Source organism: Hippopotamus amphibius, chromosome 16 (assembly GCF_030028045.1).
Source record: "Hippopotamus amphibius kiboko isolate mHipAmp2 chromosome 16, mHipAmp2.hap2, whole genome shotgun sequence".
Lineage (NCBI taxonomy): Eukaryota > Metazoa > Chordata > Mammalia > Artiodactyla > Hippopotamidae > Hippopotamus > Hippopotamus amphibius.
The window spans coordinates 14,687,959-14,713,804 of record NC_080201.1 but is presented as its reverse complement, the minus strand read 5'-3'; the positions used below and the strand labels follow the sequence as shown (position 1 = coordinate 14,713,804).

Here is a 25,846-nt window from a genome sequence, read left to right as displayed (position 1 = left end):
TCCTTAAAATACTCTCCACTAAAATCCAAATTTGCCCCTCATCATTTGACCAAGACCGTGGAGAAAGCAGGGCACAGAATTTTTAACTTTATTAGCAGCTACTGAGCCATGAGATACAAATCAAATCAATCAAAAACATTAGAGAAAAGTTGCTTGAAACAAATATGTACAGATGCACCACAAAGAAGCCGAAGTCGTATCTTCTGATCCCAAAGCCATCTTTGTGGGGAAAGATGACCTTAGCTAGGGGGCAAAACAGTAAGAGTCTCATCCATCGAGGGAAGCAGCAAGACACCTACAGCCACATGGGCACCAAAAATGTATCTGAGATCAGTTTTTAAAGGTTCTCTTGACCAGTTTTCAAATGAAAACAGGAACCTTTCTTCACCTGTAGGCTTTCCAGCTCACTACTCAAGAAACTTGAATATTTCTATTAAGGCTACTGGAAGCCCACCTTAGCCTTGAATGGTGACTTCTGCCCAGTACGTCGCCAATAATGCAATCCAACAGAACATGCCATGGGGAAAAACGAGAATTTACACAGTGCTCCCCTCTATTAAAAGGGAAACACAGCACTCAAAATAAAGCAAAAGGCCACAGAGGGCTCCCTGAGAATCCAGTAGAACTAAGAGAGGCCTTCAACTTTCCAAATAAACTGCAACTGGATCCAGGTGGAACAGTGCCCTGCAGCAAGGAGTAGTGTATATGTCAATGAAAAGACCCAGCTTCTGAAAATTGTTACAATGGCTTTCTGAGCCATTTTCTCTCTCTCCCATTCACATTAGAGTGAGAAAATACATACCTTGGCCTTGACTCTCACTCACCACAAATCCCTCTGTACAGAGGAGTTTGTTTCTAAGCCTAGAACCTCAGCACAGAGCTGAGACACACTTCGTGAAGTACTCTCCTCCACCATCCAGCCATCTTTGACAGCTGTCCCCACAATACTTTAACCTTCTCACTCCCCTGTGGTGGGATGGTGGGACGGGAAGAAGAGAACGTGGGATCACACTGACAGGAAACGGACGAGCAAGGCCGCTAGGAGCCAGCTGCTCCAACCTCAGTCTCCAGTTGTTAGTCTCTCAGGAGCAGTGGAGAACTGGAAACCAGCAGAGTTTGGTAGAGCGGGAAGAGAGCCCAGAGGAAGTGTGTGCTCAGTAATGGTTAACAGATGAAACAAATTTCATGGAGATTCTTTGTTACAAGGAGAAACTGCTTAGTCTCAACTATCAGAAGTTGGACCCTGCCTGGTTTAAGAGGCCTATGTTTTCTTTTTCAACTCTTCAAATCTCCGGGAAAGATCATCAAAGTCAATGTCCTCAGATGCTGAGGTGTTGGCACCAGCAGATGCAGTTGGTAGTGTGTCTGGCACAGATGGCAATTCTGGCAGTACAAAGTTGTCATAGGTATCCATGGGTCTGGAAGGGGGCTTTGCGGAAGCTTCTGGCTTGGGTCCAGGACCTAATTAAATCAGAGTAAGGAGCAAAGTATTAAAAACACCAGTGGCTCAGATCCTCAAACCCCACAATCCCCTTTGGCAGAAACACTAAAATAATCAAAATACTGGAGGAAACACTGGTTCTTTAAAAATGATTACTTAATTCTAAAGATCAATAAAAATTTTCAGGACAATTAACAGCTATATTTTCTAATTATAGTTGAATATATGTTTTACTTTCCTACAGTGAGAAGAAAAGTTTAAGGGAAAGTCATAGTGTGGTACATGAAGCTTAGGTACACAACATTCAAACCGACTGTCCCCTTTCACAAAGGTCTACTCCCAAAATAAGAAAGTCCAAGAGCTGGTACTAGACTTCTATGGGGATGCGCTACTCTTTACGGCTTTCGGGAAAAAATTTTATAAGGGATGTTAACATCCATGTTGTTTGATGTAACAGAATGTGATTTATATTTCTAGTCTTTCATTTTATATTTTAAAAGTCAAAATCACCACCCCTCTACCTACTGTATGTTTCCATTTTTATCTAAGTTCTCGAATAGACAACCTGGGGTGATGGAAATGTTCTGTATCTTTACTGAGGTGGTGGTTACATAATGTATGTGTGTGTAGATACACATAAAAACTCATCACAATATACATTTCTGTGTATTTTCTGTATATAAATTATACCTCAATAAAACTGTCCCAATTTAAAAAAATATTCCCCTCTGGGTTTCTGGAGTGCTGGTAGTGCTTTACTTTTTCAGTGGATGGTCATGAGCATGCTTGCTTTGTGAAAAGTCACTAAGCTATTTATTCACTTATGATTTATGCCTACTTCCCCCTCTTTAATGTCCAAATTTTTAAAAATGTTTGGTATTTCCAGGCACAGTGGAAGCTGAAGCAACAGGAACATAAAGAACGTGAGGGTAACTGAAAACTAGAAGGTAAGACTCATGATACCACTAACAGAAATAGGGAACTTGAGAGATTCTTTGGAGCCAGGAAAGATTTTTTCTTTTTAGAACTGGGTAATCCTGAGTTCTGTTTCCACCATACTGCATTTGGGGAGAGAACAGGGCATGTGGGTAGAATGCCACAAGCATAAAAACAATCTGAGGGAGGAACAGTGATGAGAAAACAGCAAAGGGTTCAGCAGTGAGAAACCCTCAACAGGGTTCTGACTCTCACTCACCAACGATCTGTGCAGAAGAGACATTCTTATCAGCATTAATGTCATCAACCTGAAACACAAAGAGCATTACCAGAGGAGAAAGCAACGGCATCACTGGTGAAAGTAATGGTATAAATACAGCCCATGTGTGCTGCAAAAGCTAAGCTGCTCAGCAAAAGCAACAGAACCTGCTCCAAAGGAACTGCCCCTCTGCCCCCTGTACTCCTTTCCTGATCATCTTCCAACCAAACAGATACCATGTTGAACTCTTAACTGCCAAGCAGAGGAAAAGAAAATACTAACGAAGATCTTCTACCTCATTCCTAGAAACAGTTGTGGGCAATGCGTCCATGCGTGCAAAACCAAAACATAAAAATGCAGGCCCAAAGTAAAAACCAAAGGAAAGAATGCTAATAAGCAAGCTCAGGAACAGGAGGAATCTCCCTAGGTGAGGAAACAAGGCTGGCAGTAAAGTCATCTAATTCTGAACCAAAGCTGTTACAAGTTGCCTACAGTTCAAGGCATCATTACCATATTAGCGATAATAGCAAGATTTAACTGTAAGACTAAAAACTAAAATTAACGCTATAGGCTGAAATTTACTAGACACTTCTCTAAGACAAAAATCTGGTTGTTATTCCTTTACATGGTGTTGAGAATTTATAAAACTAATGTTTTAATTATTCTAGCATCAAGACTGTACCAGTTCAGTATGATTCTCTGCCTAGTTAGTCTAAAAAAGTGTCTGATTAAGTGCCCTACCAGAACTTTCTAGGATCTGCAGCTCCTTCCTGATTCCTGACTTAAATGCAGACAAAACATTGCCACCCAATGATGCTGCCGCCACCGCCACCACCACTCCCTATTTCCAGGGTAATATTAAAGCAACATAAGAATCCAAAGCATAGAGCAATGCCGGTACTAGGAGTTGATCAAAACTTTGCCTTCCCTGTGGCCATTATTTTGCTCTCTCTTCATGGGATTCACTCTCCTGCTGCTTATAAAAGAGGCTCAGGCACTTACAGATTCATACGATGGGGGAGTTGCTGGTATCTGAGGTGGATGAATATTGGGAAAGGCCTGATAAGTTCCCACTGGCAATCCATTGAAATCCGACTGCAAGAGGAGAAAGGCAACATCAGAGACATTGCCCCTGATCTGCAATTTCTGAAGTGTGTTTAATGGGAAGGGAGAAATAAATACGTGTGTGTGTGTGTGTGTATACAACTATTTTCTCAATGTGAATATATTCACACTGAACACATACATGTATATAGTCAAGATATATTATTTAATATGTATTCAAGAGCCCCAAAAGAAAAAAAAGTGCCTAAAAGGACATGTGATCAGGAGGATTCCAGATTTTTAAAGATCTGCAGCCAAAGGCTATCCTTCAAATTACTGAATTGCCTCAATGTCTACAAGGGAAGATTCTTATCAGACTTTCTTTTTGAGAGGGAGGGGAGGACCACACTGCATGGCATATGGGATCTTAGTTCCCCAACCAGGGATCAAACCCATGCCCCCTGCAGTGGAAGCATGAAGTCTTAACCACTGGACTGCTGGGGAAGTTCCCAGACTTTCTTATTAATGACTTCCATCTTCTTGTCTATAAAGGAGGTTTTTCTCCCTGGTAATAAGTGACAGTTATTCATCTTTGGAAAAAACTACTAGTACACCTACAAACCCCAAAGGTTCGGGAAACCTACATGATAAAGTTTTTCCTACACCATCTCTCTAGATTTTCCCACTTCATTACCTATAGGTGAACCAAAAGACTTTCTCCAAATTTCAGTGCTATTTTTTCCCACAATATGATCAATAAACTAATACCAAAAATGTTACTGCTAAATCCTCTTGATAACCTACAATTCCTGCGTGTATTCACAAAGCCAACTCGGCATCTGTTACACTTCCTAGAGTTTATATCCACACTCATTTGTATGTATACTTACTGGTCCCTTTGGAAGAGGGTATGAGAAAGGAGTGTTTGGAGATGGCATGGGCATGGGCATAGGCATTGGCACCGTTCCGTCAGGTCCACCAACTGGTGCTGTGAACCCGCCCCCACCTCCTCTTCCAGGGCCCCCTTTCTTCACATCATCTGTGAATCCAACATCAATAAGGTCTGTCTCTACTCCAGGAGGTGCTTCTGCCTAAGAAAAAGAGAGAAACCGTATCATTAGGCCTTGTCACCAGCTAGGTTCCCAGGAAGCTGACACTGAGATGCAGATAAGCATGATGGAAGATTACTGCAGATGTCTCTTGGGATAGAGACCTGTGGGGACATGAAGGAAGCAGGGCCGGGCAAAGGAAGTTGGGGTGCCATGCATTCATAACAAAGGGCTCAGCTAATTCCCCCAGAGAGTTCTGGAGCTAGGCTGGGCCTACAGCAGGTGTTCCCAACTCAGGCAAAGGAGCAGTCTTTAATCCCCTGCAATGACCAGTTACTGAATGCAACCTGCCCCCAGGAAAGACCCTGGGTAAGGAAGCTCTCTTCTGAGGGCCACTGCTGGAGGGACACTCAGCTGTGTGAACCACCAGTCATCAATACTGGGGGGACAAATGCTTCTGTCCTGAAGTGTGTGTGTATTTGGGGTGGAGGGACGGTTGTCTGAGCAGCACGCCAACACATCTACTATATACCCCATCAACTTCAATGGCTGAGTTACTATTTGCATAACTGCCTTTCTTTCACTGTAAGCCTCTTCAGCACAGGGACCTTGTTTATGTCTTTTTTTGTATTCTCAGCTTTCTGGGGGCACATGGCAGGCACCCAACAGATGCTTCAGGATTTGTTCTGGGTCTTGGGGTTTTTCTTCATAGGGGCCTCTCAATTCCTTGAACGTCATCAAAAAGTAGCAATAATGCCATTTTATATTTATACCAAAGTGTACCTTTTCAAAGTGCTTTCAGTCAGTCATTCATCTCATCTGATCCTTAAATACTCTGTGAGAGGTGCAGGCATATTTATTGTTACCCCAAAGGCACTAACTGGACAAAGGCTTAAACTCCCACATGCAAACTTGAGTGCAAAGAATATGGTTATTTTTCAGTGATATCGAGACTCATTTTCCTTTGTATTCTAAAAGACTCAAAACGTACCATGACCACAGAGTCAGGCTCATAGGGCACATTGTAGTTCTTGGCAATTTCTATCAGGTATCTCTCCACCAGGATTTTGGGTGGGGCCTCCACGCTCAGTTTGTGCATTAGCTGTAAGTAGAAGATCAAGGATTAAGATGCATCTACGTCAACCAGCCTAAATCTAACTTGTATCACTTTTAAACTTTGTTCCTCCCATTTTACAGGTAAATGGAGAGAAAAAAGAAGTTCTGACCAGTTAAAATTTTTTTTTTCAATCACAAAGCACATTATAAAACCTGTGTATCTCACATTCTCTGGCTACATATGCCCCAAAGACTGATATTGCTGCTTTTCACATCCAAAATCATCCACCCTTCTCCCCACCTCACTTCTACCTCCATAAATCACAAATGGCACAAAGAACAGGGGAAAAAAATCAGGAATGACACAGGATGACAGAGAGCTTCACAATCAGAGGTGTAGGGCAGGGGTAAGGAGTTGACTGCACCACCAGACAGCCTTCTCTCTCACTATGAAATATGCAATCCTAGATTAACCCTACATTACAGTGGTACCCACTAGAATCACTGCAGGCAGTAAAATAACCTGCCCCCACCCCACCCATTGCTTCATGTTTATTTAACAAGTACAATCATTACCCTGTCATTCACAGTTCCAATCTGGTTGGTCCTACATAACTTGCCATATTCCTTGCTATACTTGGCACAGAGCTGATCAGCAACCTACAGAGAAAAAGAACAGTAAATAAAAATGGAAACCAGTCCTATAGAGGGCTTCAAGCTTCCTCCTATCAACAGTAAACACACTTCATGGGGCTTCCCTGCTGGTCCAGTGGTAAAGAATCCACCTTCCAATGCAGGGGATGCAGGTTTAATCAGGGAACTAAGATCCCACATGCTTTGGGGCAACTAAGCCCGCATGCCACAACTACCGAGCTTGCATGCCTCACCTGGAAAGCCCGAGTGCCGCAAACTACAGAGCCCACATGCCATGGAGCCTGCGCGACACAACTAGAAAAGAGCAAACCCGCGTGCCACAACTAGAGAAGCCTGCACGCCGCAGCAAAAAACCCCATGTGCCACAGCTAAGACCCAATGCAGCCAAAAATAAATTAAAAAATAAAAATTAAAAAAAAAGTAAACATGCTTCTATTATAGGATTTCCAAAAGACTAGGTCTGTAAAGCCTTAAAGGGTACATATTAATTCATTTAGTTATTTGTTTATCCATCCATCCACTGAGCTGCAACTATGTGCCAAACTCTATTTTAAGCATTATGTTATACACTACAAATGATGAACAAAAACAGACATTGTTCTCACTCTTATAGAATCTTACAGTCTCTGGGTAAAAACAATCACTACTCAATCACAAAGATAAAGGTACAAATGCAGTTGTGATAAGGGGAAAGGAAAAGTACACTAAACTATCAGCTTACAACAGCAGAATCAGATCTAATCAGAGAAGTCTGATAAAGTGATGCTTCACTGAGATGTAAACAATGATTAGGAGTTAACCAAAGATGGAGGGAAGGAAGAACATTCCAGGAAAAGAAAACAGCACGTGCAAAAGCCTCTGCTGGAAAAACAGGGCCAATCCTCAAGCCAAAATAAAAATCAGTGAGCCTCTTTGTAAAGCCCGAAGGAAGAATGTGGTAGAAAATGAAGGCAGATGGAAGCCAGACGATGCAGGGCCATGTAGGCTTTATTAGTTTTGTTTCTACCACAAGAACAGAAAACTACTAAAGGACTGAAGCAAGGGGTAGTGACAGGATCAGATCAGTGTTGAACACAACCCTTAGTTGTTCTGATGGGATGAACACACTAAAGGAAGCCAAAGTAGATGTAGAAAAAACATTCAAGAAGTTACTACAGGGACTTCACTGGTGGCACAGTGGTTAAGAATCTACCTGCCAATGCAGGGGTCACAGGTTCGATCCCTGGTCCTGGAAGATCCCACATACCATGAAACAACTAAGCCCAAGCACCAAAACTACTGAGCCTGCACCCTAGAGCCCACGGAGCCACAACTACTGAGCCCGAGTGCCACAACCACTGAAGCCCATGTGCCTAGAGCCCATTCTCCGCAACAAAAGAAGCCACTGCAATGAGAAGCCCACACACTGCAACGAAGAGTAGCCTCTGCTCGCCTCAACTAGAGAAAGCACGCACACAACAACAAAGACCCAACACAGCTTCAATAAATAGAAATAAAACTACAAAAGTAAAAAAATTTTTTAAGAAATTACTACAATAGTACAAGTAGGAGATGACAGTGCTATTGGACCAGAGTGGTCCCAATACCTGGAATTTTAGTGAGGGGACACTCAGTGTTAGGTAGACTTTCAGGGGTACCTGGTACTTATAAGTCTGTTATTTGCCTTTTAACAATGGTTTTTGTTTTGCTTTATACTATGCAAAAATCTTTTTTACTTATATTATCACTCTTTGTTGATGGCTTTTGGGTTTTGTGGCATGCTTATGCCTTTTCCACTGAGATTTTTTTTTTTAATGCCTAATTTTCTTGTTTCTCTATGCTTTCATTTTTTTTTAATATGTAAATCTTTGTTTCACCTGGAATTAATCTTGATATAAAGGAGGAGTATAAAAGAGACTATAAACAAGATTTAGGTTAAAAGTAGAGGCAGTTGCCTCTACTCTCCTATTCCTCTACCCACAAAATTCTATGAACACGCTCCCTACCCTATCAGAATAGAGGAGGCTTACTCTCTGGGGAGGTTACACTAAAGGGACTCTGGGCTCCATGCACAGCAGAGAGCAGAGATACTTACTGGCAACAAGAGAATTAAGTGTAAATCTTCTCCAAGAGAAGAAGGATACCTCTGGCTTCCTTCCCCGCTGTGCTCTCAAAAATGCAGCCAGCTTATACCTTCCAGGTAGATGATACAATAATTCCTCTCTGAAGAAAACAACCAATCCAAGGAAAGAAAACTAGTTTCTGACAGACTGGAGTTCCCTAAGAAAAGGCTTATTAGATCATTCAACAATGAATTGGTGCTGGAGGTATCATGTTCCCTGATTTCAAGCTATACTAAAAAGCCACAGTCATCAAAGCAGTACTGGCACAAAAACAGACAAATAGATCAATGGAACAGAACAGAGAGCCCAGAAATGAACCCACAGTTATATGGGCAATTAATCTACAACAAAGGAGGCAAGAATATACAATGGGGAAATGAGAGCCTCTTCAATAAATGGTGTTGGGAAAACTAAACAACTCCCTCAACCCATACACAAAAATAAATTCAAAATGGATTAAAGACTTAAACATGTAAGATCTGAAACCATACAACATCTAGGGAATAATACACGCTCTTTGACATTGGTCTCAGTAATATTCTTTGGGGTACGCTCAGGCACGGGAAACAAAAGCAACAATAAACAAATGGAACTACATCTAACTAAAAAGCTTTTGTACAGTGAAGGAAACTATCAACAAAATGAAAAGGCCACCTATTGAATAGAAGATATCTGCAAACAATATATCTGATAAGGGGTCGATATCCAAAATATGTAAAGAATTCACACAACTCAACACCAAAAAACAATCCAATTAGAAAACTGGCAGAAGATCTGAATAAATATTTTTCCAAAGATAACATACAGATAGCAATAGGCACCTGAAAAGATAATCAATATCACTAATCAAAGAAATGTATATCAAAACCACAGTGAGATATCCTCTCACTCATGTCAGAATGGCCATCATAAAAAAAGACCACAAATAACAAGTGTTGGTGATGATGTGGAGAAAAAGGAACACTCATGCACTGTTGGTGGGAATGTAAATTGGTGTAGCCATTATGGACAACAGTATGGAGATTCCTCAAAAGATTAAAAATAGAACTAACACCTGACCCAGCAATTCCACTCCTGGGACTCCTGGGTATATATCCAAAAACAACAAAAACACAAATTAGAAAAAACATGCACACTTATTCTCAGAGCAGCATTATTTACAACAACCAAGATATGGAAGCAATCCAAGTGCCCACCAATGGATGAATGAAAATGTGGTACATACATACAATGGAATATTATCCATAAAAAAGAATGAAATCTTGCTATTTGCAACATGGATGGACCTAGAGAGTATTATGCTAAGTGAAATAAATCAGACAGAAAGAAAAATACCATACGATCTCACTAATATGTAGAATCTAAAAAATAAAACAAATGAACAAACAAAACAGAAACAAAGATATAGATACAGAGAACAATCAGGTGGTTATAAGAGGAGGGTGGAAGAAGGAAATAGGTGAAGCAGATTAAGAGGTACAAAGTTCCAGTTGCAAAATAAATGAGTCACAAGTATGCAATGTACAGTGTGAGGAATATAGTTAATAACTAAGTAATATGTTTGTGTGATAATATAACTAGACTTGTGATCATTTTAAAATGTATAAAAAACAAAATCACTACGTTGTATAACAGGAACAACATAGTGTTGCAGGTCAATTACACTTCAAAAACAAACAAACAGCAGCTTCCCTGGTGGCACAGTGGTTAAGAATCCGCCTGCCAATGCAGGGGACATGGGTTTGAGCCCTGGGTTGGGAAGATCCCATATGCCACAGAGCTACTAAGCCCATGCCACAACTATTTAGCCCACGTGCCACAACTACTGAAGCCCACGTGCCTAGAGCCTGTGCTCTGCAACAAGAGAAGCCACCGCAATGAGAAGCCGGAGCACCGCAATGAAGAGGCGGCCCCCACTCTCTGCAACTAGAGAAAGTCTGCATGCAGCAACAAAGACCCAACACAGCCAATCAATCAATCAATATTTTAAAAATAGTAAATATCTCTTTAAAAAAAAATGCAACAAACTCACAGAAAAAAAAGATCAGATTTGTGGTTATCAGAGGCAGGAAGTGGGAGGGGAGGGGAAATTGGATGAAGGGAGTCAAAAGGTACTACAAACTTCCAGTTATAAAATAAGTACTAGAGATGTAATGTACAACATGATAAATATAATTAACACTACTATGTGTTATATAGGGAAATTGTTGAGTGTAAATCCTAAGAGTTCTCATCACAAAAAAAATTTTTTTCTATTTCTTTAATTTTGTATCTATATGAGATGATGGATAGTCACTAAAATTATTGTGATAATCGTTTCATGATGTATGTAAATCAAATCATTATGCTGTACATGTTAAACTCATACAGTGCTTGACAATATATGTATAAATACAGCTGATTCACTATGGCGTACCTCAAAAGCTGGTACAAGAGTGTAAAGCAATTATATGCCAATAAAGAGCTTAAAAAAAAGTAATTAAAAAAAGCACACAGTGCTGTATGTCAATTATACCTCAATGAAATTGGAAGGAAAAAAAGAAAAAAATGAAATCTGGCAATAAGCCCCACCCAAGCACACAAGGGGTTCCAATCCTCTTTTTAGTACCTCGCTCTTAAACATAAACAGCCAAGGGCCACAAAACCTTTCAGAAAAGTCTCAATTATAAAAATAGTTTACAGCTAAGAAATAGAAAGAAGGAAACAAACATTACAGAAACAAGAAAAGTTTAAAAGGGACTATAATATTCTCAGAGAGAAGATGCAGCCATGAAACAAAAATAATAGACTGTTAAAAAAACAGATATTCAGAGACTTAAAAAGAGTTCTTAAAAAATAAAAACATATAAGAAGACAAGGAAATATCTTAACATAGGTTGGAAGATTAGACTGAGACAATCTCCTAGTGAATAACTGGCAAAGATGTAGAAAATAGGAGAGAAGACAACCCAACTGCATTTGTACCTGAGCAGACAGTACCATATCCACGTTGAGGCAGGCAATTTTTCAGTTACTGTCTGTCTCCTCTACCCAACTCAAAGCTACAAGAGCAGGGCTGGTGGCATATTTTGCTCACTGCTGTACCCTCAGTTCCCACATAACTCACAACACCTGCTCAATAAATCTTTGTGGCATGAAGGAATGAAGCAAAACATCTGTTCCTTTATGTTATTATAATTTTACTGGTTTACAGTTGTATAAAGACTTTTCTATTTTTACATACTTAAATAACATTAAAATAAAAATAATTTAAGACAAAACTGGAGGTATGTGTAACTCTGCCCCTTAGAAAAATTATTCAAGTTTTGAAAACACTGTCCTATTCTATGATATAAGGCCTGAAAAGGAAGAAGAAACAAATTTACAAAGCCTTTTTCAAATGCAGTATGAGAAGGGTACAAAAATACCTGGTCAAATAAGCAGAAGTAACTTATGTTAACCAACCTTTCTAAAAAGAGGGAAAACTCTAGGCATCACTGAAACTGGTGGTACTCACAATTTTCAACTCAGCCACTTCTGACTGGAGTCGAGGAGCAGCCCAAATCAGTGTAGACACAGATTCAGCCAGACCAGAATCTAACTCTCTAATTAAGGGGGGGGGGGAAAAATCAATAAAATTTAACATTCTTTCAAACAGACAAAACCCTATCATCTCTATCATATACCTGAAAACCTCTAAGGCAATTTCACAATTCTCACTGGATTCTCACAATAACTCTAGACTTCAAGCCACTTTTGTCATCCTATTTGGGGCAGGGGAGCTCAAACTAAATGACAAATCCAAGGTCACAAGGTCAGGAAATGGTTGAGCCAAGACTCAAACTTAGGCCACTTGATTTTAGATTCCACATTTTTTTCCCAACAGTTGTCTACATGAGATCATGCGTTCCAGTGAATAGCAGGAAAAATGTTGTTGGGTATGTAAAGTTGTAGTCCCTTAATGCTAGCCTGCTACGTGTAGGAAGAGACCAGTATTACTCCTTTCTCAAATTCCAGAGGTGATCTGACTTAGATATTCAAATCAAAATATCTTATACAAGATGAAAAAGTTCTAGATGTCTGCTGAACAATACTGACTATAGTTTAACAATACTGTATTGAGTGCTTTAAAAATGCTTAAGAAGATAGACAGATCTCAATTATTAAGTGTTCTTACCAAAAAAAAAAAAAAAAATGATACAAGGAAATTTTTGGAGGTGATGACTGTTTTCTAACTTGTCCAAACACATCAAATTGTGCACATTAAATATGTGAATTTTTTTCCTAAATCAACTATACCTCAACGAAGCATTAAAAAAAAAAAAAAGACAAAACAGCTTACTTCATAGACTGGATGAGGCCAAACCGAGCCAGCAGCAGATCACAGTACAGCTCCAGGATCTCCATGGCCTCCACAAGGTAGTCTTCTCGAATAATGTGCTCCACTCGGATTCGAGCTCTTTCATCTTTCCCGGCAGCCAGATAGTCGGCAATCTCTTTCCTTGCTTTTTGGGCCAGTTCCGCTAAAGCACAAATCCCACTCCAGTCACATAGCAGTAGTACACTGGGCCCTGGCCTGCAGGCAGACATCCACCCCAAAAGAGAAAAGTAGGTGTTTCTACTATATCCTAGCTCATCTTCCCTTAGCAAATTTAGTTTCATCTCATCTAGTCTAGAATTTGCTACTTCGTCTAGGTAAGAATATTGTTAGTGTAGCCAGAAATTTCCACCTCTAAAGTCACGTTACCTATTCCATAGCAAGAGTATGTCCCTTTACCTGCAACAAAGTGATTCAGTCTAGTCACAAAGGACAGCAGAAGTGTATCCAAAACTTAAAGGATATGGGATCCCCAAGACTTCATAGTGCTAGCCTGAAAGAGCCAATATTGGGGGGCCAGAACTCGATGTATTTTGGGAAAGAAAATATAAGGCATTCATGCATTACTCACTTTTTTTCTTCTCCAATAGTTTAAGACGGTTTATGACTAATCTCAAATTGACTCGTAAACGCTCAGCTTTAAATCCAGAACCCAACATGCTGTGCTGTTCCTCCTGGAAAAAGATAAGAAGCACAATGACTACTTTGAAGTTAAAATTAGTTCAAGAACTAAGATCAGTTAGAGAGTGGATTATCTGACATTATAAACCAGAGTAGTGTTCTAATACAGGTAGATAACATGATCTGACTCACATTTTTTAAAGGTCATTTGGCTGTTGTGTGGAGAACTGACTGGGGGAGGAGAATAATGGAAGCAAGAAGACCAAAAACAAGGCTATTACAACAGTCCAAACAAAAGATGAAAACAGCTTAGACTGGGATAGTCAACAGTGGTGAAGGTAGAAGTGACTGGATTTGAGATCTATTTTGAACACAGAGATGAAAGAACTTGGTGATGGATGAAACGAGTATCTATCTATGTACTGGTGTAGGAGTGGGGTGATAAAAACAAAGAAGCAGGAAGGCCTCCTACTTCTCCCAAAAGACAGATCAGAGGTAGTGATAAGAAAAGATAATCAAATTTAGAACTACATTAAAAAATACTATCACCTGAATTCCTCAAATCCTCCTACTAAGTCTCAGCCGTTGGAAAAAGCTAGTGCCCAAGATCACAGAAATGTCATTAACATCTACTCACATACAAATAAATATACAAAGGTGTAGAAAGGTTAAAAAAAAACTGTATAAAATTCGACAACAAGAATAAATAGCAAGGTCCTACTGTATATCACAAAGAACTAAATTCAATATCCTATGATAAACCATAATGGAAAAGAATATTAAAAAACAATGTATACATATGTATAACTGAATCACACTGCTGTACAGCAGAAATTAACACAACATTGTAAATCAACTATACTTCAGTTAAAAAAAAATTAAGAACAAAAAGCAAAAGAAAATAAAATTCGACAACAGAAGGCTATTATTTACCAAGACTTTCACTGAACAGCAGTCATAGTCAAGAAAACCACTCCCTCCACCCACAAGACTTTAGGGTATAACACTGTGCATTGACCACTGTGCATTCTGTATCAAGATAGCACTATTTTTCTCTATTAATTGTGAACTTGAACTTCCAAACATGCAATATCCAAACAAAAGCTAGGTCTAACAAAGTAACCAAAGGACAGGCAAGCCAAAAAAGATACCCAATGTTAGGTCGAGCACTAGGAATAGTATGTCTGCCTGTGCATAAACCACTAACAGAAAACATCCAGATGTACTTTCCTTTTGTGAAATGACCTGCAGAATCCTTTATACTTCATTTAATAATTAAACCAAGTCCCAATGGAAAGTATCTGGGATCCATTATAATACTAAATTACATTCAATCCATTTAACAAATATTTGCTCATTATCTCTATGACAGACAATGGCTAGGTGCTGGAGATAAAAAACCCTTGCGATCAAAGGAACTTATATTCTATTGAAAAAACTGCTAAGAAAATCTGGCAACTACAATACTATTTGCTAAGAACTAGAATTCTAAATTAGTTGCCAACTGGAAGTGATTCTGCCCACAGGGGACATCTGGCAATGACTGGAGACATCTTGGGTTGTCATGATTGGAGAAGACGCTACTAGCATACACAGCAGGCATCTAGCGATGCTGCTAACATCCTGCAATGAACAGGACAACCCCCCTCCGCCCCAAACAAAAAAATATCCAGCCCAAAATATCAATAGTGTCAAGATTAAGAAAGCTATTCTAGAGAAAAGATGCAACCTGCTCAGGGATGTTACAGAATTCTTTCTAGAAGGAAAAACCTAAGTCAAGTCCTGAAGGACAAATAAGGTATTCGTAAGGTAAAAAGAGGGTGTGACTATCCTGGGCAGAGGGAGTGATGTGTGTAAAATCCAGGTACCATAAAGAACAGGAAGTTTTATGAGAAACCCAAGTTCACTACTGAAGTACAGCATTAATAACAGTTTATGCCACTATGTCTCATAATCCTAAATTCAAAACTTCAATTCAAAAATTATTTAGAAGATGCCAGGTACTATAGTAGGTTCTGGTGCTGGCTAGATCTATATAGTATTCTTGTTCCAAAGGCACTCATAACCAGAGATAGATGGGAAGTAGAAAGACAGCCAGAAAAACAGTAACTAGTACTATCATTTACTCTATCAAGCACTTTGTCCAGTAGCACCCAGCAACTAAGTGGTAGAGCTAAGAATAAAACCTAGGTGCATAGAATTCAAAATCCAAGTAAACAATCTTAATCATATACTACTACATCATTTTCAGTACTAAAGACTGTAATACAATATATGTTTTAACACCCTTCAACAAATATTTATTGAATGCCAAATATACTGTGTCTGGAAAAACAGACATGGTTACTGCCCTTATGAGAATTTATAGTCTAGTTAGAGAAACTTATCACATCAGTAACTAAAATAACAACGACTGTAAGGGCCACAAAGAAATAAGGGTTCTCTAGAGTTTATTATTATGGGATCTGAATTCTTCAGCTGCTTGCTTGGATACTGTCTCAAAGATAAAAGTTAACAATATTGGGGGTCTGATACTGTTATAAGTTATGACAGGAAAATGTCAAGATTTCTCAGTAATTCTTAAGTAGTCTATAAGCATCGGATGCCATCAATACTTGCAAACGAAATTTCAGTCATATCTGTATTTTAAATATTTTCAAGAGGCTTAAAAACACATACATTTTGACCTAATAATTCTACTCCTAGGAACTTAACCTAAAGAAATAATCAGAGCTTCACGCACAGAATTTTATATGAAAATATTTATCAGCACATTTTAAGACCAAAAAATTGAAATAATGAACTATATGAATAATCAACTACTGTTCTTACTAGTTAAAAAAATTATATATATTCATAATGGAACTTTAGCCACTAAAATGTTTTTGAAAAGCCATTTGCTAACATATTTATTAATGACAAGATACTAGTTTAAAAAGCATGACTAGGACTTCCTAGGTGGCACAGTTGGTTAAGAATCCGCCTGCCAATGCAGGGGACACGGGTTCAAGCCCTGCTCTGGGAAGATTCCACATGCCGCGGAGCAACTAAGCCTGTGTGCCACAACTATTGAGCCCGTGTGCCACAGCTACTGAAGCCCATGGGCCTAGAGCCCGTGCTCCCCAACAAGAGAAACCACTACAGTGAGGAGCCCACACACCACAAAGAGTAGCCCCTGCTCTCAGCAACTAGAGAAAGCCCGTGTGCAGCAACGAAAACCCAACGCAGCCAATAAATAAATAAAATAAGTAAATTTATTAAGAAAAAAAAAGCATGACTATATATGCAAGATGACTCCAAATTCTGAATTTTAAAAAAAAGCACATATGCAAAGACAAAGGCTAGACTAAATTAAAACAAAACAAACCAAAACACAGATTTAGTTTTTCCTACACGCAAACTCTTTTTAATTTTTATTTATTGGCTGCGTTGCTGCGTGTGGGCTTTCTCTAGTTGTGGTGAGTGGGGGCTACTCTTTATTGTGGTGCACAGGCTTCTCATTGCCGTGGCTTCTCTTGTTGTGGAGCATGGGCTGTAGGCGCATGGGGTTCAGTAGTTGCGGCACACGGGCTCAATAGTTGTGGCGCAGGGCTTAGTTGCTCCACGGCACGTGGAATCTTCCTGGAGCGGGGCTTGAACCCGTGTCCTCTGCATTGGCAGGCAGATTCTTAACCACTGTGCCACCTAGGAAGTCCTGTAAACTCTTTTCAAATCCAAAGAATTTGACCTAACATTAAAGCTAACACTAAAAACAAAATCTAGCTCAGAAAGTATATAATTTGGAATTTCTATCAAAAGACAAAGAATAATATAAACTCATCTGCCTCCATAGAAAAGCAAAATGTTAACTCATCAATAAACATTAAGATTAACTTAAAATAGGTCTCTAAAGTGGCTAGACACTGAAAGACATATAAGTGTTAATGGAAGAGACAGGTAATAAGGGGTAACTTTAGCAACATGAAGGAAACTCTGGAGGATGTAAAGGCATCTCTATTTCACACATTTGCCTAAGATGGGTCAGCATCCACAAATGTTAGTTTGGGACCATGCTGAAACAGCTTGGAAAAGAAAGGAACCCAAACAATCACAAGAATAAGGACTCTGAAGAAGAAAAGTGCTAAAATTTTCTGAAAGAGGAGCTTAAAAATGTTTTATGCTGCAAATATAATTTGAACTCTGTGAAGGATGATATAAGTGAGGTCTATCTTTCACTGGCTGGGAATGTGTGGGGGAGTTTCTCTTGCCAAAAACCCTATTGGAAACGTACTGTAGAAAACAGAAAAAAATAAACCTAAATTACTAATCTGACAATTCAGTAATAATATTTGTTCAAATTTATGAAAGTAAGTAAAATCATAGGGCCCCTTTAAAGGAGTCTAACAATCAGGGTGCCAGCTAGAAACGCATAATATCCACACCTAGGTAATGTGAGGAAACCTTAATAAAAAGATTACTTACAAAGGTATGGGTAAGATTTAGAGAAACCAGCAAAGGATAGTGAATTGCCCCAGAACCATTAACACATCTAGGCCTCAAGGGCTAAAATGAGGAAGTAGAACCTGGAGAGCGTAGCTAAGGCAGCCTGAAACCCAGAAGTGAGCACTGACACAGAAAGGAAGAATTTCAAGAGAAGCTCTCTAGTCTTGCCTTGAGAAGCCAGAAAGGGGACCCTTGGTGTTGACAAAGTGGGTGAAATACACCAAACCAGGAAAGTCAACTCACAGAAGACAATCAACATACACCAATGCTGAGATTACACAGACAATGGAATTAATTGACAAAGACTTTAAAGCAGCTACTATAAAAATGTTGCAACAATTCAACTATACTGCAATAAAAAATAAATTAAAAAAAATGTTGCAACAAGTAAAGGCAAATACTCTTGAACAAACAGAAAGTCTCAGTAAAGAAATAAAAGACAAAGAGGAAACAAAAATTTTTTTTCCAGCCCTGCTGAATCGCTAGGGAATTTTCAAGGAAACAAACTTTAGAACTGAAAAACACAGCAATCAAAAATAAGAAATTCACTGTATGGGCTGGAAAGCAAAAAGGAAATGACAGCGGAAAGAGCCAATGCACTTGAAAGTAGATCAATACTAGGTACCCAATCTGAAAAAGAGAGATTAAAAAACACTGAAGAAAGTGACCAAAGCCTCAGATATCTGTACAACAGATAGCAAAGCATCTAATATTTGCATCATCAGAATCCCAGGATAAAAGAAACATTTTACCAAAAAACTTTTGAAAAAATATTGGCTGAAAACTCCCCAAATTTAGCAAACGACATAAATCTACAGACTGAAAAAGCTCAGAGAACTCCAAACAGAACAATCCTAAAGAAATGTATGCCCAGACTCAACCAAATTGCTGAAAACTAAAGACAAATTTTTTAAATACTAAAAGCAGTCGGAGAAAAACACATTTCCTATCGATCACCTATTCAAATAATAGATTTCACATCAGAAACCAGAGGCCAGAAAGAAATGCCAAAAATAAAGAACTGTGAATTCTATATTCAAGTGAAGATATCCTTCAGAAATAAAGGTGAAATAAGTCATTTTCAGATGAGGGAAAATTAATAATAAACTTGGAACACTAAAATGAAAAAATGGCAAATGCTTATATCTTATGTTACAGATATGGCAAATATCTGGGTAAATACAATACATGATTCTTCTCTTAAGTCTCTTAAAATGTATTTGAAGGACTTCCCAGGTGGTCCAGTGGTTGCGACTCTGCCCTTACACTGCAGTGGGCAGGGGATCCTGCAAACCAAGTGGCACGGCCAAAAAAAATGTACTTGACAGTTAAAAGCAAAACTAATAACATTATCTGATGGAGTTTTTTCCAGTGCATATAGATGTAATACATACGATAACCACAACATAATGGTATAAAGGGGAGCCGGGTAAAGGGACCTCTATGATGTTTCTATACTCCACAAGAAGTGATAAAATATTGACTCCAAGCAGATTGTGAAAAGTTAAGTATGTCCACTGTAATCCCTAGAGTGACCAGTAAAACACACTATATAAAAAAAAAAAGAAAGAAAAATTGACTAAAAAACTTGACAGATTTTTAAATTTGAGTACTGAAGTGTTCAAATAACCCAAGAGAAGGCAGCAAAGCAGAAACAGAAATGAATAACAGGAGAAACAAACATAAATAATAAAATGGTAGACCTAAATTCAAATATACTAATAATCACATAAATAATTAAACACAAATGATCTAAACACAATTAAAAGACAAAGAATTGTCAGAATTGTAACTATGTGTGATGACAGACATTAACTAGACTTACTAGAATGGTTCAAAAAGTGACCCAACTATATACTGCTGAGAAGAAATTCACATTAATACAATGATGTAGGCAGGTTAAAAGTAAAGGATGAAAAAAAAAAGTACATCATGCAAACACTAATCAAAAGAAAGCTGGAAGTTGTACCTTTTGACCCCCTCCACCCACTTCATTACAGACTTCCATTATAAAATAAATTCATCATGGGATGTAATGTACAATATGGTGTGGTGACTATGGTTAATACTGTATTGCATATTTGAAAGTTGCTAAGAAAATGTCTTTTATTTTTATTTTTTTAATTTTTAATTTATTTATTTATTTTGGCTGCACTGCATGGCATGTGGGATGTGGGCTCTTAGTTCCCTGACCAGCGATCAAACCTGCACCTCCAAGCGTGAAGTCTTAACCACTGGACCACCAGGGAAGTCCCAAGAGAATAAACCTTAAACGTTCTCATCAAAAGAGAAAAAACTGTAACTATGTATGGTGAAAGATATTAATCAGACAATGTTGTGGTAATTTCACCACACATACAAATATCAAGTCACTATGTTGTACACCTGAACCTAATAAAATGTTATGTATCAATTACACTTCAACTTAAAAAAAAAGCTGAAGGGGCTATATTGTTAGACAAAGTAGACTTCAGCAAGGAAAACCAGGAATACAAAGGGATATTATACAATCATAAAAGGGTGAATTCACCAAGAAAATGTAACAATAATAACAATGAATGCACCAAACAATAGAGCTTCAAAATACAAGAAGCAAGAAAAGAAAGACAGGACAGGACAAAGAAACAAATCCCTGATTGTAGTTGGAGACTTCAAATTCCCTTTGTAATTCATCAAACTAGTAGACAGAATATCAGCAAGGGTACAGAAGAATTGAATACCAATATTAACCAATCATATCTCACTGACTTTCGCAGAACACTCCACTCAACACAGCAATGCACAGCGAACATTCAGGAATATAGACCATATCCAGGGTTACGAAACAAACCTTAACAAATTAAACAGAACTTAAATCACACAAAGCATGTTCTTTAATTGCAGTGGAAATTAATCAAAAATCAATAATGAGAAAGATAACAGAAAATCACCAAACACTTGGAAATTAAACACCATACCTCTAAATAATCCATGTCAAAGAGGAAGTTTCAAGTGGAAATTATTTTTAAAGGTTTAAACTGCAAGAAAATGAAAATTAAAATATAACATCTAAAACAGCGCTCAGAGGGAATTTACAACTGTAAATGTTTACATTAGAAAAGAAAGGTCTTGGACTTCTAGGTGGCGCAGTGGTAAAGAATCCGCCTGCCAATGCAGGGGACACGGGTTTGAGCGCTGCCCTGCGAAGATTCCACATGCCACGGAGCAATTAAGCCCGTGCACCACAACTACTGAGCCTGTGCTCTAGAGCCTGTGAGCCACAACTACTGAGCCCATGTGCCGCCAACTACTGAAGCCCACGCACCTAGGGCCCGTGCTCCACAACAAGAGAAGCCACTACAATGAGGAGCCTGCACACCACAATGAAGAGTAGCCCCCGCTCACAGCAACTAGAGAAAGCCCGTGTGCAGCAACAAAGACCCAATAAGGCCAATAAATAGGTTAAATAAATAAATAAATTTTAAAAATAAATATACAAATAAAAATAAAAGGTCTAAAATTAGTAATCCAAGCTTCCACCACGAGTAACTATAAAAAGAGCAAAATTAACCCAAAGCAAGCAGAAGGAAACAATAAAAACAAGGCAGAAACCAATGAAACAGAAAAGAGGAAAAATCAATGAAACCAAACGCAGGTTCTTTGAAAAGCAGGATGGGGGGGAGAGGAAAGGAAGGGAGAGGCACAAATTACCAGTATCAGGACTGAAAGAGAGGGATATCATTACAGATCCCACAAATACCAAAAGGGGACATTACTGGGACTTCCCTGGTGGCGCACTGGTTAAGAATCCACCTGCCAATGCAGGGGACATGAGTTCAATCCCTGGTCCAGGAAGATCCCACAGGCTTTCGAGCAACTAAGCCCATGCACCACAACTACTGAGTCTGCGAGCCTAGAGCCCTTGCTCTGCAATGAGAGGCCACCGCACTGAGAAGCCCTTGCACAGCAACAAAGGGTAGCTCCCACTCTCAGCAACTAGAGAAAGCCTGCTCACAGCAACAAAGACCCAACAGCAGCCAAAAAAATGAATAAAATTTTTAAATTAAAAATTAAAAATAAATAAAATTAAGAACCATTCCAAACAAAAATCCAGGCCCAGGTGGCCACTCTGTTACGCATTTAAGGAAATTCTATCAAACATTTAAGGAAAATTAGCACCAATATTTACATGAACCCTCACACCTCAAAAGGCTGGTATGAGGATTAAATGAAAGTTTGTGGAATTAGGGAATTCCCTGGTTGTCCAATGGTTAGGAGTCTGCACCTTCACTGGCAAGGGCCCAGGTTCAATCCCTGGTTTAGAAACTAAAATCCTGCAAGCCGTGAAGTGTGCTCAAAAAAAAAAAAGTGTGGCCTTTAGAACAGTGCCTAGAACATATGTACACAGTAAGCACCATATAAACATTTGTTAAACTCTAGGGAGTTACCTGGTTGCCTAGTGGTTGGGATTCCAGGGCCAGCTAAGCCCGCGTGCCACAACTACAGAGCCCACTCACTCTGGAGCCCGAGCAACACAATTAGAGAATCTGAGCACCGCAACAAAAGATCCCACTTGCCACAACAAAGATCGCAAGTGCTGCAACTGAGACCCAACACAGCCAAAAATAAGTTTAATTTTTTTAAAAATTAAGAACATCTCTTCATTAAAAAAAATTATAACATAAACCTTATAAAAGCATTATGAACTAGTGATTACAAAACTAGTTCTCAGTATTCTAACTACTATTTTTATTAGTGTAACACCATTATGTCACACATTGGTCAGCAACCTCATGTTCCCTTCTTGGCTCTTTCCAATCCTTCACTTTACCCCAATGTTTACTTAACACTGGAACAACAAACTGATCTAGTCCCTCTTTTATCACTCAGCTTCAAGAGCCTTTTAAAACTGGATAAGAAGGGAGAGACTGCTGTAGCTCAGAACAGCTACTTGAATTAGTGAAGATGCCCAGAGACAGTAATCCTGAAAACTTTAAAGTAACTAGAAATAGCAAAACAGACCCCCACGTCCCAAGAAACCAAGTTGAGAGTCTTGTAGCTCCAAAAGAACCAAACTGGGAAGGGAGGCAACAGAGTCAATAGTGGACAAAATGATATTTTGTAGTACATAGGAGAACTTCCAAGTTTGAGGTGCATTATTTTATTTATCCTGAATACTTCTTTCTTAAAAAACAAGTGATATAGGGACTTACCTGGTGGTGATAAAGAATCCACCTTCCAATGCAGGGGATGAAGGTCCGATCCCTGGTGGCGGAACTAAGATCCCACATGCCTCAGGGCAACTAAGCCCAGGCACCACAATTACAGAGCCCACTCGCCCTGCAGACTGCAGGCCACAACTAGAGAAAACCCGCGTGCCAAAACTAGACAGAAGCCCATGCGCCACAACAAAGAGCCTGAGTGCCGCAACGAAAGAGCCTACATGCCTCAACAAAGACCTCACACAGCCAAAAATAAAAAATAAAAATTTTTTTAAAAAAGTGATATAAACAGATTTAGGTATGATTTGGGGACTGCAGATATGAAGTTGTGACATAAAAGTACAAGCGAGCTAGAAGCCATTTCCAAGATAATATAACCCAATTCATTCATTTATTCATTCATTCCAGCTGCACTGGGTCTTAGTTGTGGCACCGTGATCTTTAGTTGCGGCATACACGTGGGATCTAGTTCCCTGACCAGGGGTCCAACCCAGGCCCTCTGCATTGGGAGCACAGAGTCTTACCCATTGGACCACCAGGGAAGTCCGTAGCCCAATTCTTAAAGCAATTTCATTTACAGAATGCCAAATTTACTGTATTTTCACACTGTAATCAAATCTTCCATGACCAAACTAATCAAGATTGAAAACTGAATAACACAAAGGACCACAAAAGCAGTAGCATCACGTACAACTCACAAGAAAAGTACAGGCTTCAGAATTCAAAGACCATTAAGATATTTTGTAAGGAACTATAAATATTGAAATCTGTACGCATTATTAAAGTATCTTTATCTCGTTTCTCAATAAAAATAATATAAAAAACATTACAAAAAATTCATTGGGTATACTTCCAAGAGCTTCTCCTAAGGCATACTTTGTTACAAAGTTGTAATGATGGACTCTGATCACTAGTCCAGCATATCTGGATTTAACAGCATATCACTTAACATATCACTTAACAGCATACCTGCTACAGCCTTGAGACCTTATTTTAATGGCTGCCTAATATTACACTGAGTAACCATTTTTAATTAATTCCCCAATCTTTTTATATTTGCTATATAAAATAATGCTGAAATTAGAATTCATGTGCATAGTACTTTTCCTGTATTTTACATTATTTCATTAGACCACACTCTTTTCTGATTTTAAATCAGAATAGACTACACATCATTGCGACTCCCTTCTGATTTTAAAGGAATGAGAGCTTAAATTAAGTAGACTAGAGTTGGGGGTTCTGGAGTTCCTGATCATTGAGAAGCCAGAGGCACAGGAAGAGAGGGGGAAGGAAAACAATTTCGACAGAACAATAACACTACTTTAAAAATTAGAAGGCTTAAAAAACTGGGTGACTTTAAAATGTAACAACATTGAGGTTTCAAAACAATCTTCTATCCTCTAATAAAAGGATATTACTAAGTCTTCCTATCCCAGAAGATGGGATTCTGAGAAAGCTGTAAAAACGCCGTAGCTACAGGAGTCAAAAGGCGTCTTCTAGGGGGAGGGGCGGAGTGGAGGAGACATATATATATCAACTATTACTTCACTAAATAAATACACAACGGGAGTATAAACGAAACCAGACTTGCCATGAACTGACCGTTGTTGAAGCTGGATGAGAAAAGACTTCATTACAGTCTTTGTCTGTTCGAAATTTTCGTGATAAAAAGTTAAAAAATAATGAATACGCAAGCATCATACAAAAACTCTGACCAGCTCTTAATTTCAATTTTACTGCTACAAAGAGTGAAAGTGGCTGTCTTCCCTATTACCTAATTACTATTAAACGGACGCTCCTGGGCCCCTGTGAAACTTTCTGCAGGTCGAGTTTCAAGTTCTCTCACCTCCAGCACCTCCGAAGAGCAACGATGAGAACAAAAGGGGGGGGGGGGGGCAAGAACAGGGCCACAGGCGACTCCCAAGATCGCTCATCAGGCAGGCAGGGGTCGGCGAAAGGGGGTTAGAGGTCGCGTTTTGCTTCCGCTAAGGAAAAACGCAATTCCGTAAGGGCGCCCGGGTACCTTGCCAGGAGGCCGCCCCGCCCGGAAGAGGCTGCCGGGCTCGAAAGCGAACAGACTCCCCGGAGGCCCCAGGGACACACCTTTACCGAAATCTCTCCGGCCCAAAAGGATGAGGGAGTCGCCTAGAGGGCCGGCCCGGCCCGGTCCCCGTCGGGTGCCGAAGCCCAGGCCGCGGCGTTTCCGCCCCGGGGAAGAGACGTCCCGGAGCACGGAGAAGAACAAGAAAGTTTGGCGGCGCCGAGGATCCGGAAACAGCGATGTGCTATCTGGTCGAGGCCCTGCCACGCCCCCCGCGCCCGGCCCGGCGCCGCAACCCCTCCGGCCCGACCTCCGGCCCGACCCTCACATCCAGGATCCTTCTTTCTCCTCCCCTGCCACCTCAGAGTCTCCTGAACCCCGGACTAGGGACTTCTGAAGCCGGAGCGCAGTGTGAGGAGGAAAACAAAGACCCTTGCCGCTGAAGGAGCCACACTCACCTGACCAAATTCGGACCTGAAACTGGCAGAGACGGACCTCGGAATCAAGGCTCAGCATCCAAAATGGCGGCCCCCTCGGCCTCAGCACGGGCGGAGGGATCCGCGGCGCCGAGCTAGCCACGCCCTCTTTCCAGGGATTGGCTGC

General features: G+C 39.7%; 1 protein-coding gene across 6 annotated transcripts; it reads right to left on the bottom strand.

The window, feature by feature from the left end:
* Positions 1-74: 74 nt before the first annotated feature.
* IST1 (IST1 factor associated with ESCRT-III) lies at positions 75-25,846 on the bottom strand. Of its 6 annotated transcripts, none has more exons than XM_057712903.1 (10): positions 25,702-25,846; positions 13,470-13,572; positions 12,863-13,043; positions 12,038-12,125; positions 6,362-6,445; positions 5,721-5,831; positions 4,571-4,771; positions 3,639-3,731; positions 2,637-2,685; positions 75-1,461 (listed from the first exon to the last, which is right to left on the bottom strand). In XM_057712903.1, exons 2-10 carry the CDS (start codon positions 13,555-13,557, stop codon positions 1,262-1,264), a joined length of 1,095 nt encoding a protein of 364 aa, XP_057568886.1. In that variant the 5' UTR covers positions 13,558-13,572; positions 25,702-25,846; the 3' UTR covers positions 75-1,261. The 6 variants fall into 6 exon arrangements, with proteins under 6 accessions (XP_057568886.1, XP_057568889.1, XP_057568887.1 ...); XM_057712906.1 differs by having other exon boundaries at positions 12,863-13,096; positions 25,702-25,735; XM_057712904.1 differs by lacking the exon at positions 25,702-25,846 and adding an exon at positions 25,306-25,439.

Coding starts and splice junctions, on each gene's coding strand:
- IST1 (XM_057712903.1), bottom strand. CDS start 13,557: ATGTTGGGTTCTGGATTTAAAGCTGAGCGTTTACGAGTCAATTTGAGA. Junction 12,126..12,862: donor GGCCTCATCCAGTCTATGAA/GTAAGCTGTTTT, acceptor CCCCTTAATTAG/AGAGTTAGATTCTGGTCTGG. Junction 6,446..12,037: donor AAGTGGCTGAGTTGAAAATT/GTGAGTACCACC, acceptor TTTTCTCTGTAG/GTTGCTGATCAGCTCTGTGC.